This window comes from Lissotriton helveticus, chromosome 10 (genome assembly GCF_964261635.1).
Source record: "Lissotriton helveticus chromosome 10, aLisHel1.1, whole genome shotgun sequence".
NCBI classification, from domain to species: Eukaryota; Metazoa; Chordata; class Amphibia; order Caudata; family Salamandridae; genus Lissotriton; species Lissotriton helveticus.
Window position 1 is genome coordinate 65918136 of NC_136071.1, and position 15062 is coordinate 65933197.

General features: G+C 42.6%; 1 protein-coding gene across 1 annotated transcript in view; it reads left to right on the plus strand.

The window, feature by feature from the left end:
* The window catches only part of LOC144783922 (extracellular calcium-sensing receptor-like), a 123370-nt gene that overhangs the window by 76060 nt on the left and 32248 nt on the right, over positions 1–15062 (plus strand). The window contains exons 5-6 of the mRNA XM_078662657.1: positions 3102–3269; positions 8341–8464. Coding sequence (XP_078518783.1) covers positions 3102–3269; positions 8341–8464 — 292 coding nt within the window. The remainder of the gene's footprint in view (positions 1–3101; positions 3270–8340; positions 8465–15062) is intronic.

Genomic DNA, 15062 nt, shown 5'->3' on the forward strand with positions numbered 1-15062 from the left:
TCATCACGAAGTTTTCATGATATCCAAAAAGGGGGAACATCAATATTTCAAAGACAACAACTTACCATTGTCCATGAGCATCATATTTTCTTCTTAGCAAATAAGAGCTGTTCCACCTATTACTTGTAACTCCACGCAATATCATTATTTTGTTGAAATAAGTAATACATAAGTAGGTCAGTAATTCTAGAATCAATCAGAGCACCAATCTGTCAACATCCTTTGGCTGTTAAGAAAGCATCCAAGTAAATGTGTTCATTCATATTGTCAGAAGAATTTTCAATTTTCAAGCTCAAACTTCAGCAGACTATTAAGGATGAACTCTCTTGTTCTGATTCTGCCACCCACTAAGTAGCCCTCTACCTATGACTCAGACCTGCCTTTGCAGAACCTGCATGTGCAGTTTACACTGCCATTTTGACCTGGCGAGATAAACCTCTTGCCAGGCCTAACATTCTCTTTATATAAATTTATACATTTAAGTCACCCCTCAGGTAGGTGCTGGCTAATCCAGAAGGAAGGTTGCAATATATTTAAAAGGCAGGGAATTTAGTCTTTACATGCCCCAGTAGTAAAATACTCCCAAATTAGTTTTTCATTACCACAAGGTCTATCTTTACGTAAAATTCCCAATTGTGAAGAGATGGTGTCACATAGCTACGGTAGGCCAGTGAAGAAACACTGTCATTTTGCATGTTCACTTTTCTAAAGTTGCCTTCTTTTTCCACATGCTGACTTTTGACACACAATTGCCTATGTGGCAGTGCAGAATTAGTTTCTCTCAATCCACATTGCTAACAATTCCACTTCGTAAGTATACCATTGCAACACCTTGAACATTAGGTACAAGGGCTGAACATACATTGTGCAAATGTTGTTCCTTATCTTCTGTTCATAAGGTGACAGTGCTATCACAGAGAAAATAAACATTGTCAGCTCGGCTGAAGCCCGAAACAGAAACATGAATGCTGTTGTTATAAAAACACATGCATTTCCGTACTCTAATCACAGGAGCACTCATTTTGAGGTCATTGCTATCATTGGTGTTTCAGCACAGCTGATTCCTGTTTGTCCTCTGTGAGAAGAGATGTCTAACCTGTGGCAAAGACAGGACCTACAAACCTTGCCTTCAGGTATTTACATCATCCAGCATGGGTTTCTTGGCAAAGCATCTGCCCTAGTCATCTAGGTCAGAGAAGTACACTATACACTGTACTTATATGCCAGCATATATAGACTGCTTTAGCACAATGGTGGAATCATTCATTCTTTTTACTGTCCCTATATTGCTAATCACTTTCGTCTGCTTTTGTCTATTGATCATTGCAGTGCATATATTTTACACAAGAATTGCGAAGGCCCAAAAATATACTGAGACCCTCCTTTGTGTCGCTCAGTGAACACAAGTTGACCAAGTGAAAAGGTTCTAGATCTGTTAACATGATGCCTTTGGGGTCAAGGTTGTCATGTTCCGAGGTTGGCAACACCATTTGTTACCTTGCCAGTTCTGGGGGTACTTATGGTGACACTGTGAGCTAGCAGGACGATAGGACAACATATCCTAAGGTGGTGCATGGAATCATCTGGCAGCATCCCATTTATGTTGTCAAACGAATGAACATTTCCTAATGAGAAGTGCAAACGGTGCGACATGGTGCTATGAACATAGTAGATTTGGCTCTTATTTGATGGATCACCTGAGTAGATCTCTAGTGCATAGCTAGAGACCCATCACCTCCTAATCTGAGGAGTCCATGATGGGAGGGATTTTCATCCTCAGCTGAGTAGGGAACTCCCATGTATTGGCTGCAGGTTGTTTAAACGTAAACACTTCTAAGGAGTAGTTCCCATTGTGTTACTCTCTCTGTAATCCATTATGTTAGGAGATGACCACACTGACATACTTAATATTGCTGAGAACTGCAGACATGGGGATACTCAAAAAGTATTACAACATGGTCTCACACTTACGGTGGAGATGTTAGTTTTTTGGTCAAGGTTCACAAAGCATATAGGACATTGATGTTCTATTCATGGGTTACTCTCCCATCAGCAAATAATAGAGCAGGGCTATTTCACAGATAGAAACAAGATGAAGTTCCAGACAACTGCACACCAAATGAATAAATAGAGATACCTTTCAAATACCAAGATCTCACAAATTGGTTTGATGGTACCCTACCACACACAACAGAAGATGTTAGACTCGGCTCCCTCACTAATGGGGGAGCAACATGGCGAGTCTTAGCTGTCTACACACCGCATCCTAATACTGATAGTTTGTCAGCAGTCAATTGTGCCATTTATACAAGCACATAGGTTTAATATACAGATGTTTCACACAGTTCGTTGTGTGAACCTTGACACTTAACCCTGCACATACTGTTCAAGCTGCACAACCACAATTGACCACACCAAGCATCAGCCCACAAACCCTAAATGCAGTAATGGGTAAGGTTACTACGAAACGGGAGGATATTCCATTCTAAATTGCACAAAAAACATGTCAGCTTGAAGCAGTGTTTCCCCATATTGGACCACAGGAAAAACACTGAATATTAACAATTTGCTTGCCAATGTGAATGACTGCACTATGTGGGGTACAGTCTTTGCTGCAGTATATACCAGAAAACATGATACCCCTTCATTAGCTGTTTGGCGCCGGATGTGCTTAAACAGATTCAAAATGAGAATGGGGCAGCACCTGCCCGGTAGTTGGGGCTGGAATTGTTCAATGTTGCCCCAGTATCAGCCATCATATTAAGTAAAATAAAAGGGGAGGCAGCAGCTTGGGCTATATGCCAGCAGCTACGGGATTTAGCTCCATGATAACAGGCATGCTGATTACCTAAAAGTATCGAAGAAACCTATGCTACACTGGGTATTGATAATTTGGGAGTCAGACCTAGTAAACCACAACTAAAGAGAAATTCTGAAAACGGTAATGCAAAGCAAGCACCAAATCTTCCACAAAGTAGAAGAGGGAGAATCAGAAAATCATGGGGTGGGTTTCCCCCAAATGCTACAATATGCATAACGGTGATAATATTAGGCCATGCAACAATTAGGATATGGATGCACATTTATCTCGTTCCTTTCAGGAGTCATCAGATAAATGTTTGGAGAGAGGACAGTCAGAGTGCAAATCGGAGAAGCATTCAAAACCAAAGAAGGACTCACAACGCTCATCTGACTACATCAATAAACAGGTAGATAAACCTAAAACCTCAAAACCTAAACTCAAAAAGAAGAAGGTAGCTGGACTTAAGGTAAGACATGCTGCAGATATTGAGGACACAACTTCTGACAGGGGAGTGAACAGTGACCATGCTGGACAGCATAACAGAAGTCCAGATAGTTCACCAGAACCTGATGGATTGTCTGTTGGGAGTAGCGCTGAGTGAATATATCCTTGTGGAGACACTGATAGTAGGGTAGCATCCCACATCGTTTACACAAAAATCAACTTTAAGTGGAGGGGGACTTACCTAGGAACATTAATAGTCTCTTTTGGCAGGATTTAACATACGGTTACAATATTCTCCTGTCGAAAAGGATTCCCACTTGTTTTTGTAAAGGATTGCCCCAGCAGAGAGAAAGTAATGTTGCTTGCTTTTTCTGACCTCGTTCCAGAATCAGTTAAGCATTAATAAGTGAAGGAGTGGGTGTTAGCACTTGCTCCTGCATTATACCGCAACCATGTTGGGTGGGAGGACAGTTCTACTTATCATGAAACGCCAGTGAGGACTACCTCAACCTCAACGACAATGCCCCATTAAAAATTAGTTAAAAAAAACAAGTTAGGGAAATTCTAGAACAACTTGAATACCAAGGTGTAATAGAAATGTGCACCTCTCCTAGGAATAATACATTATTTCCTTTTATAAAGCTAGATCACTAATATCAGGTTTTAGGATACAGAACCTAAACCCAGCTACTCGCTCATTCGTACTACAAAACGCACACAGTGCGGCACTAATGAACAACATATTACGTAACAAATACAAGATATTTGACCGCATTTCCATGCCTGGTTCTCAAAAACAGTTCTTATGATTGCCCCAGGGGTATATGAATAGCCCCAGACTGTTTTCAACCACACTAACAGAACTTCTAGAAACGTTGGACGTTCTGGCATTGTCCTAGGTTGATGACATATACTTTATGGGTGCTGACACTTCTGTACACTTGACTAGAGTACATCGCATCATTCTGGAATTTGCTTACATGGGATATAAAATTAACTACTTTAAAATTCAAAATCACCCACCTCAATGACTTGTTTCTGGGAAACGATTTGTCAAGTGAGGGCAAGAACCTAGCAAGGCACTTCTTAGAGAAGTATGTGCTTCTACAGCCTCCAGCAATGTTGAAAAGGTTTCAATCCACATTAGGATTCCAACATTTTGACAGAATTTGCATTCCAGATTATAGGGAATAGTTTTAACCATTCTACGACCCTATACCTCCAGATTTTCTAAATACACACTGGACCACTGAACACACACACATATTATGTTAAGTACAAGCTGACATGCTAGCTTCTGAACTTTTACATGCACATGTGAACACAACAAACCTGGTGATCCATGTAGTTCCATGGACATCAGGGTACACCTACATAACATTCAATGAAGGTGACACTGTACTGATTGCATTTAAAATGTATGTATATACTAATACTGAAATGCGTATTGCACCCACAAAAAAATACTGACAGTGGAACAGATCGCTGTGGTGAGGGAGAGAACATTAGCTCAGGGAAAAAGAATTATTATTATTATAACCTCAGTGCCGACCATAGAGGCCGACACATGAGCAAACATTCCAGATGCAAAAGCATTGTACCTATGTTGGATACAATGGGCTACCTTACTCACCGCAACAGATGCAGAATACAGATTTGACTCTACCTACAAACACAAGCCTTTCTGCAATATGAACAATAATTTCATCTGTCTAATGAAATTATGCCTCTGGAACAGTATGATTACATTATATAGATATTTTTTATTTATTTATTAGAAGAGATTTATATACAGGAAACAAGACCAGCTAGGGTATGAGAGCGCTGGAAATCGAATCATAGATATTAAGCTGGTACGAAAGAAAATGATACACCAAATAATAGGTTACGCATGCAACAAATGCTTAGTAATGTGGCAGGCCAGAGTTGTACACAAGGGCCCTTTGGTGTGAATTTTTTATGAAATTATATTATACTGTTTTGGTGCCAATACTTTACACATTCTCTAAGTTAAGCGTGCCTGCTGTGTGCCATAGCAGCTTCCAGGGTGCTGAGCACAGGTTAATTTAGTGACTATGGGGTTCGCACTCTCAAATTGATATTAATCATAGAGGTGAGTGATTGCCGACCCCAAAAAATCCACTTCCTTGCAACATACTTCACCATAGAACATCTGAGATCACACACCGGATCCACGGTTTGCCTGCTTTCTGAGAGACACCGGCAGTTTGTTTTCAAAATGTCCCATGATCCCAAGACAATGTAATTCCTTGTATTGCAACATCTGTGGTGTCACTCACACTGCATGTATGAGCTCAGAGTCTGACTAGAAAGGTAGATTTGAAAGACAGGCATTGTTACTTTGCATCTTTTCCCTTAGTTATCTGTTATTTGCTGCTCAGCCAGTATGAATGTGATGTGTGGAATGCTGGAGTGCCTGGAAAGGGTGACAGAGAGACAGTTAGAGTGTGTGGGCTGAGCAGCAGTGATGCTGCTTCTGGTGGGGCTATTTCTTACTTACTTACAATCCCAATAACTTGTAACTAAGCTTATTAAACCTTCTTCTTATAATAAGCTACATGGCTACCTGGACTTTCTTATGTATTGTAATAATGGCAATGATTTGGACAAAAACCTTACTGTTGTGAAAGACAAAGTATTTGAACCAGCTGAGAAAACCTGAAGTAAAAAGAACACTTAAACTTGAAGGAAAGAAATGTCCTGGTAAGCCCCACCTGTGTCCTTTATCAAATGGACAGCCTGCCTGGGAGTTTGACCTTCCTTACATCCAGGTACTGATGTAATTTGCCTGCTTTCTCTGATGTGTGATTAAGCAGATGTCACTAAGTGTGGAGGCACAAGGAGTTACAGGATCAGTTCGTGGATCAGCAAGACCAACTGGCTACATTTATTTCTTTGCGTTCTTCACATGTTTGTCAGGTCTGCTGACCAGTGTGTGTACAAGCAACAACGTGCTACTGGTAAAATCTATTCATGAAGCTACCAGTTCCGTGAGTTCTTTTTGACAATTCATTTTTTATGGAGCTCTGCTTTTTGAAACATCTCAAATGACTAAAGGCAGCGTGTGTTTGGAAGCACAAGCCTTTTATTATTTATCTGCTCACCTGAGTGTGTGTGCCTGTGTACAGTAGAGTGTGCTTTGCCTAAGATGGTAGTTCCTGACAGGTGTACAGTAGAGTGTGCTTTGCCTGAGATGATAGATCCTGTCAGACGTACAGTAGAGTGTGTACGTTATAGGGTTGTGTACCTTAGGGTTGAGTTGTAGGGTTGTGTGCTCTAGTTGGTGCTGTTGAATAACTCTGAGGTTTCCTTAATTCCCTCAGTCGTGCATAACATTACAATGGTTTAATTTTAATGTATTTGATATCTTAGAACTGCTTTGCTATTCTCTTACCCTGAGTCCTTTCAATTTGCAACTAGTTAGTTTTAGGTTGTATATGCTTCTTTTGTGCTTCTGATATCAAGGGGCGTATTACATAGGGTGTCCAGGGGGCACAACGGGTGTTTGCCACCGGGGCACTTTGGTATTATAGAAGAGGGTGCAGATGCTTGTGTGTCCCCTTCTATAATGCCGATAGCACTGGTGCACTTAAAGCACCAGCGCTATCAAGAGAGGGTGTTCCCTCATTTGCATCGGGGGTGCCCTATGCAAATGAGGAAAACCCCTTGATGCCATTTAAAAGGTTGTGCACTGTCTGTGCTCCCCCTGAGAGCAGCCCTCTGCAGGGTGTAAAGGGGGTCACATGGAGCCCCCAGACATCCACTTGCAGGTGGGTACAGTCACTGACTGCACCCACTTGCAAGGGAATCTCTAATCTCCTTTGAAAGTGCAGCTAGTCGCTGCCTGCACTGTAAAAACATGAAGCGGCTGCTCCGCCTTTTCACATGAATTGGCTGCCCCAGTACAATGCAGGTTTGTGGCTGCCCCCAGGGCAGCGCTCTCACCGTAATGGGGCGCATTGGTATTATTTGCGCCCGGCACACTTTTTCAAAGGTGCGTTGGTTGCAAACAGCGCCAATACGTAATATGCCTCCTAATGGTGTGTATTTCCATTGTACTATGTTGTAATATCTTTAATTGTTTTCCCTATGGGAATGTGATGTGTGACCTGCATTTTTTGTTTGCATCCTTTCCCTTATTTACCTGTGCCTTTCTGCATAGCAAGTATGAATGTGATGTGTGTGGAAAGTTGGAATGTATGAAGATGTAGTGGAATGATGGAATGCCTGGTTTGGTTGACAGAGAGACAGTTGGAGCGTGTGGGCTGAGCAGCAGGGATCCTGCTCTTGGTGGCGCTCTCTCTTACGTACTTGCCATACTAATAGCCGATAGCTAAGCTTACTAAACCTTCATCTTATAATCTACCATATGGCTACCTAGAATTTCTTATGGATTGTAACAATTTTCTACTTAGAGAAGCGGTGAATTGCGCCTATCGCCTCATGTTACACTTTCCTTTTCTGCTCACTTCCATACCAATTCTGCTATTTGAAAGTCTAAGCTTGCAGTCCCAGGTGATGCAAGACTCCTACATCAGTATTCATGCACCAGCATTGTGGTCCAAGCCTTTCATAATAAGTGCAAATCAACCTAGCAATTTCACTCTTGAGCTACCACAAAGGACTCTGCATGCTAAGGCACCAACAGCATAGACCTGTCTGTAATCTGATGCAAAAAAATGGGCATTCCATTTTGTTCAATCAACCTCCCATATTTCTGGATGTCATAGAATAAGAAGTAATCCTGTAGAACGGACCTTGTGCTAGCACTCTGCAGCTGCCAAAACTTAGCCAAATCACTAGTTTAGAAGAAATAAAATTGCATCTAGATAGCCCCATGGGTACTTTAGGGAGAATAATACATGTTTACCTGAACACAAAATCCATTTAAAGTTAATAGGAGATATGCTTAGTTCTGTGGAGGTACTCGAGGAGAAGAAGCATATGCTTTAGCACATAGACAGGTCAGATGAACAGATTTGATTGCCCCTCTTTCTCACGTGTCTCCTCATTCTTTATTTCTCCCTCTATTTCTCTCTATTTGTTGTTCGCTCTCTTTCTCTTTCTCTCAGGCCCCTACGTCTGACTGCAGTAAAAGCTGCCTTCCAGGAGAGAGGATATCAGCCATTGCTGGACTCCCTACCTGCTGCTACCAGTGTTCACCCTGTGCTGACGGGACTTTCTCCAACAATACAGGTCAGTTTAATTATCCTATCACTAACTATTGTAAAGCAGTATTCTAAAGCAGTAGTGGGGAAATAGTTTCTAAATGGTTATATAAATAGTTCATTTGACTAGGATAAAATTAACATTCAACTGCATTAGCTGAGTCAAAAAACCTGTACCATGAATACAATACAGATATGGAGGTAAGAGCAAGCTCATCCTCCCAAGCCAATGGTTGTTTGAATGACTTTCATATTTGACCCACCAACATTACAGTTATTGCAAGTTTAACATGTCAGTCATAACACTGCATATTTCCTCATTATCATGCGGCCACTCCTTTGGTGATCTATGTAAAACAGTTTTATAATAAGTAGGGAGCCACACCTTGAGTTTTCACTACACTGATTGCTGTGAGGCAGAACCACCACTCATAGATTCTCTATGGCTCTATAAGGAACTCCCCACTCTGAGCTATAGCAGTCAGGGGAATCATTAGCTAACACTAAATAACAACACCGCATTGGTGGCTTCATCCCTTCCATGTGGAGTGGAGCTGTGTTCTGCATGCCCGGTTGGAGGAGCACACTGGTGCTGTACCCATGAGAAATGGGTGAGGCATGCCTACCAGAGAAAGAGCTGCCACTGGAAAAGATTCTGCCTGTACACATGGGAGCACTCACTGAGACTGCACTAGCTGATCCGGTTACTTACTAGTAGTCATTATCACTCCAAATACGAGTCTCCTTCATTACAGTCCACAATGAGTGAGGCTTACCTCATGACACATATGTAGTTCTCATTTACAAGTACAAAGAAAAACATACTGAAAGTTCAAACAAAATGTCTCTGGTGATTAACACATTCTCCTCTCCTTCAAGACAGTCCAAACGGAGGGCTCAGCTTAACATCTGCCTGTACTATACAAGTTATAAGAAAAGGAAACAACCACCAGGGTCGCCTCATTCTCCTATGTGGGATGGGTGGGAACTTGTGACGAGCAGGAGAAGGATTCACAGTAATGAAGACTTTTGTAAGTAATGGGGTCATTACCTCTTTTTCCATTTTCTCCTTCCACTGCTATCCAGATAAGGATGCACCCAAGCCCGTTTATGAGGCAGTTCACAGAACTAGGAAGAACAAATGCCATCACACACTTAGGGGCTGGTTTGGATGTTGGTCGGAAAGCCTCCAACTGCAGGTCAGAGGGTTTCAAATCTGACAGCCTTATTCCAATGAAGACTGTCGGTTTTGAAACCGGCCGGTCAAACCGACTGGCTTTTGTCGGGCTCAAAGAACCCATCAGACAGACAGAGGCCGCACATAATTCCCTGTGGAAGGTGTTTCAACAGTGGGTATTAGGATGTTGGTTTCCTGCAGGTTTTTCATGTTGGACTTTCCGACATGAAAAGCCTGTCAGAAAACTGCTTTGGGGGCCCCTAGCAAGGCCCCCATGTCTCCGCAGCCTCCAGTTGAGGGCTTGGGGGGCACCTAAGGTGCCCCCTGTAAATCCCTGCATTGTGTGGCAGGCACTGTAAGGTACCTGGCAATCAGTGCAGGAATGTACACACACTCCCATTTCTCTATGGGAGTGTGTGCTGCAACCGGTTTTTAAAGGCAGCACAAGCTCCCATAGAGAAATGTGAGTCTACGAGCGCCCCAGGGAGTCTGCGACCGTGCCAGGGGTTGGTCGGTTCCAATCCCGCAATGCTCTCCGACATCGTAATCAGACCCTATATACAGCTGCACACAGTGTAATATCAAATACTATAACATCATGCTAAAATTACAATCACTAAGGATGTGCAGGTGCTTATACTTGAGTTTCAAGAACTAATGAAAATCTATCACCTACTTGTAGCTTTCACAGGGTTAGCTCCTCCGCTAAAGCGGATGAGCCTCACCTCACTCTCAGAGCAGGAAAAAATAAAAATAAAATGATAGTAATATAGTAATTATCATTTTTTTCCAAGCTATGGGGCTGGGTTACGCACTTAAGTGTGCATGACTGCTTGGTCGGCCGTCTTGGTCTGGCTAAACAGTCATGCACACTTAGCCTGCCCAGGCTCCCTGACTTCGTCTAAGCACCGAACCACAACACTCAGACCAATCACAACACTGAATTGCATAGTTGTGATTGACTCATGGGAGCCTGTATGCTTCCGGGATTCGTCAGCGAAGAAGGAAGATGGAGGAGAGACAGAGACCCCTGCGATGGAGGAGAGATGGAGGCAGTCGTGAAGAGGTAAGACATTTTTATAAAATATATTTTGTTACCCCCACCATCCGTTTTCCCTGCCAGCTACCACTGAGCTTTCTGCACATCATAAATGTGAGCAAGAAAGACTACATTTGCAGCATTCACATTTCTTTAATTGAAGCACCCTTAAGATTTGCCCAAGAAGTACCTACTCTGCTGATAGACTGACCCTGAAGATGTGCTAACAAAACCTCCCCGGCCAAAGAATTAGCCACAAGGATTGTAAAGTGGACCCTTAGAATGTCTGCAGCTAATGATGGGCAAAAAGTGGTAGGTGACAATTGAACTTTCCTGAAAGGGGCTGTGGAATCTAAAAAAGAGGAAAAACACCACGCAAACAACTTTTACATTGCTGTCACTGGGTCTAACCACTTAATTGACACTTTGCAAAAATCCCAAAAATTATTAATGTCTATGGGGTCAATTCTGATGTCTTTCGGAATGGCCCTGAATTGGATTTGGGTTTCCAAATCTGATCCGGAACCATGGTTACTGACCGAATCGTACACAGTTCCCAACACATGATTACAATGCCCGCAAACCGGTACGGCTGTCTGAATCTGTTCCGAAAGGCATTCCTACAGGTTGGGTCTTTAGGAGCCAAACCATACAGCTCTATGGACTCGGTTTCCAGGCGAGCGAGTATGATGACCGTTTCGGGCAGCCGTTCCAATTCGGTTTCTTCTGGATGAATCAGCTGCCGGAATCTATCTTTGGGGGCCCATAGTAGGCCCTCCTTCACCCAGGGCCCTCCAATTCAGGCCCGTGGGGGTACCCATGAGTCCCCTCTTCCCAACCATGCACAGTGTGGCAGGCACCATGGGGTGCCCGAACAATGGGAGCCTGTGTTCTCATTTGGAACTCAGGCTTGCATTGAAGTCAATAGTAGTCCAGCTAAATCGTATCCAGAAGCATCCGGGTACATCAAAATCGCTCAGTCGGACTCCCCCGATCCGAGTCATCTGGAAATCATTCCAGAACCTATTCGGTAGGAATGCTTTCGGAAAGACTTCGGAATCGACCCTTAAGTGCTTTATTTCTTAATAAACTTACTTAAAGACACAGGCACTGGAAGAAGGGATGTTTGGGGCACTATAACTCCCTAAAATAAAAATGCTGGAGCTCAGAAGTTGATTGAGCAAAAAAGATACCTTTACATTTCGTTTATATCTTGTGATGTTTGCTGTGCCTTCAAAGACAGATGTTTAGTGTCAGGTATGTCTGACAAATTGGTGCTTACTCTTTTAAAATGGATATTGGTGATTAGTGTTCTTCTCTGACTGCAAAGTGGGATGATATGATAGAGTGAACTATGGGGCTGTCTTGCTGGCATACGGGGTGTATGAAAGAAAAGGCTGTGGGATGTCTATATTTTTCCATCACACAACAAAATTGTATTGCCTGTAGATGAACTGTACAAATATTTCAACATTTATTAACAGTTTAGAAAGCACAAATAAAACATATTTTTTGTATGTATTCAGAAGTGAAATGTAAAGAAAGATTTTAATACAATAAAGACACTGTAGCAGCAAATATAATCTTTTGCTTAGGCCCTATAACATTTTGTCAATAAAAATGCATGTCTGTGCACATTTTGTGGTAAACTCAATGGAAACTGTGCTGTTAATGCCAGTGCACTACCTCATCTTACTTTGGTAATATATTTGAGACAATGCATTCCAAGATGCACCACTGGGCATATACACATCCTTATCACTCTCTCCTATTGAATGGCCATGGTTCCTTTGCTACAATCTAAATTAAGAACTGTGGCAAGAATTTGATTGGTTACCCTGTGGTTGAAAAAATATGAGAACTGTCTTTACTCAGAAGAAATCATGAATAAGGAACAATAATAAAGAGAAGAAAAGAAACTCAACATTGCTGAAGAGAGTTTGTTAATGACATGCATATTGATAGATGTTAGCTTGGCCCAGGTTGGAAATTGTGTTCGTGCTTTAGGGTAGACCTAGTCTATCTGTGTTTACAACTATTGACAGTGGTTGTATTCTCACCTTCGAGCATTCCCTTGCCTGAAATATTGTAAGAAACAGCACACTTTTTGAGCATTTATCCCCTACTTTCAATCTTGTTTGAATTCCTTTGCTACACTTATTCTTTGAGTGGCATCCAGAGTTTTTAAGGTCCTTATGACTTCAATTATGTAACATTGATGGCAGCACCCCACTCTGAAAATTGTTCCAGCATCACTGCATGAAGGGGGTCTTTTCCTGCACAAAAAGTATGCTAAAAGGCAATTTCCCCCTTGTATGTGTGCTGCAGAATGCACCACTCATGGAAAAAGGAAAAGAACAAGACAAAATATTTGTATTTCTCATATTTACTCCAGCCTGAGGAAGGTGTAGTATGTTGGTGCAAATCCATGTCTGCAAGTCTTTGTGGATATGGATTTATTTCAAAATCCATGGGTTGATGCACGGGGATAGCCATGCATGACCCATGCAAACCCTCCTTGATGTAAAGTAAAGCAAGGAAGCACGTTGCATTGCTTTGTACTACTTTTGGTACAATCCAGCAACAAATCTTGGGCCCAATTCACATAGGTAAAATAGGATGAAAGTATAACTTTACAACCTTACAACTTTCGCTCGTAAATGCCCTTTGTGAATACTGGAAGCAGTAAAGTTCAACTTTTGGTATTCACAAAGGGCATTTACGAGTAGTACATTACATTATTTACCGATTTTGGAGACGGAGCTGGAGTCTCTGTATAGCAGCAGTGGGGCCACGATCAGGAGGTGAACCACGCACCCCACAAACGAGGATTTCCATCACAGCGGGAAACGCTCGCAGATGGGGGCGGAGTGGCTACCTGAACTTGGATACTCCATAGCCCAGAGGGCACCAGGGCATAGCAGAACCCGCCCACACCAGGTGCATAAAGACAGCACCTTTCCCACGCATCGCGGGACGCGCCGGGCGAAGCCCGGGCAAAGGGCGGGCCATCTGTGGCCGTTTGGGGCTGACCAAGGCTGGGCTGGGCCACGGACTTTGGTTTTTCCTGCCTACACACACCCCAAAACTGTGGGACATTTTTGTATGTTACGTACTCTGTATTAACTTACAGATATCCTTAGCCGTCATCTTGTATAATTATGTCTAAACTTAGATCGGCTAAAACCCCCCTAGTGACGAGTACAATGGATAACTACTTGGTCAAAGTAGTAAGCAAAATTAATAAAGAAAGGCGCTTTTCATTAAACCGGGTAAGCCCTCCGGCTTCACCTACTAGCTTGTACGACCCCCCAGATACTCTTGCTTTAGATCGTAGCTGCACTCAAGGCTCCCAATTAATTACTGGAAATGAAATAACTGCTCCCCCAGTGCAGAGCCAGGCAGTACTGGATAATCCTCTGGATACTTCACTACAACCTAACCGACATCTTCTCCGGTACCCTCTCCGGTACGAAGAGTAGCAAGGGCTTGCAGGAAGTTACCTGCTAAGCGGGGGGAACAGGAAAACTAAAAGTGCTGGCACGCCACCTATAAGCACAGGGGGAGTAAATGAGACTTCAAATAAGGCCGAGTTGACTAACTTGAACCCTGACCAATTTGATCTGCTGGCCAGTATTCTTGAATCCAAATTGGAACTTATGATTAAACCTCTTGCGGCCAAACAAGATCAGGTTACAAAAGAAGTAACTAGATTGGGAGGCCTTTTGAATTCTCGCTTAGCTATGACTAAAACAAATAAGAGCATAAAGGGTGGCAATAACATAAATAAAGATGCAGCTGCTCCCTGCAACGGGGAGAACAGGATTACACAAACTATACCAGCTTCCCAACCACCCCCTGTACCAGCTACTCAACCACCCCCTGTACCAGCTACTCAGCCACCCCTAACGACTCCTAGAAACCAATCCACTACAGCAGGGGGGAACAACGAGGGGAGAAGTGAGGTAAAGAGAAGACCCTCAGTAAATCTCCCCCCAGATTGCGCTCCATACATAGTAGTATTAACTAATGTACCTGGGGTGGATTCTCATCTTACTGAGTCTCGGATAGAAACCCACGACTCCCTGAAAAATAAATCAGTATCGTGGTTGAATAGAAATTGTGGGTTCCCATTTTCTTTCTCAAATTATATAATATCTACCCGAAGAGATAGCTGGATAGGAAATTCTAGGAAAAATAGTAGGGGGGATTGTATTATTGTAAATTTTAAGTATCCGCAGCATGTCGCCACAGTTCTGCTTAGAGAGGCTTCCCTACCTATTGCTGACAATACTGTATGTGCTCGCCCTCTTGGTTTCTTTTATAACCATCTTGGCAATACTCCACACTCACATACTCTTCAGCCCAAGCCATTTTCATCTCTACCTAGGCGTGGTTTTGTTACTCCTC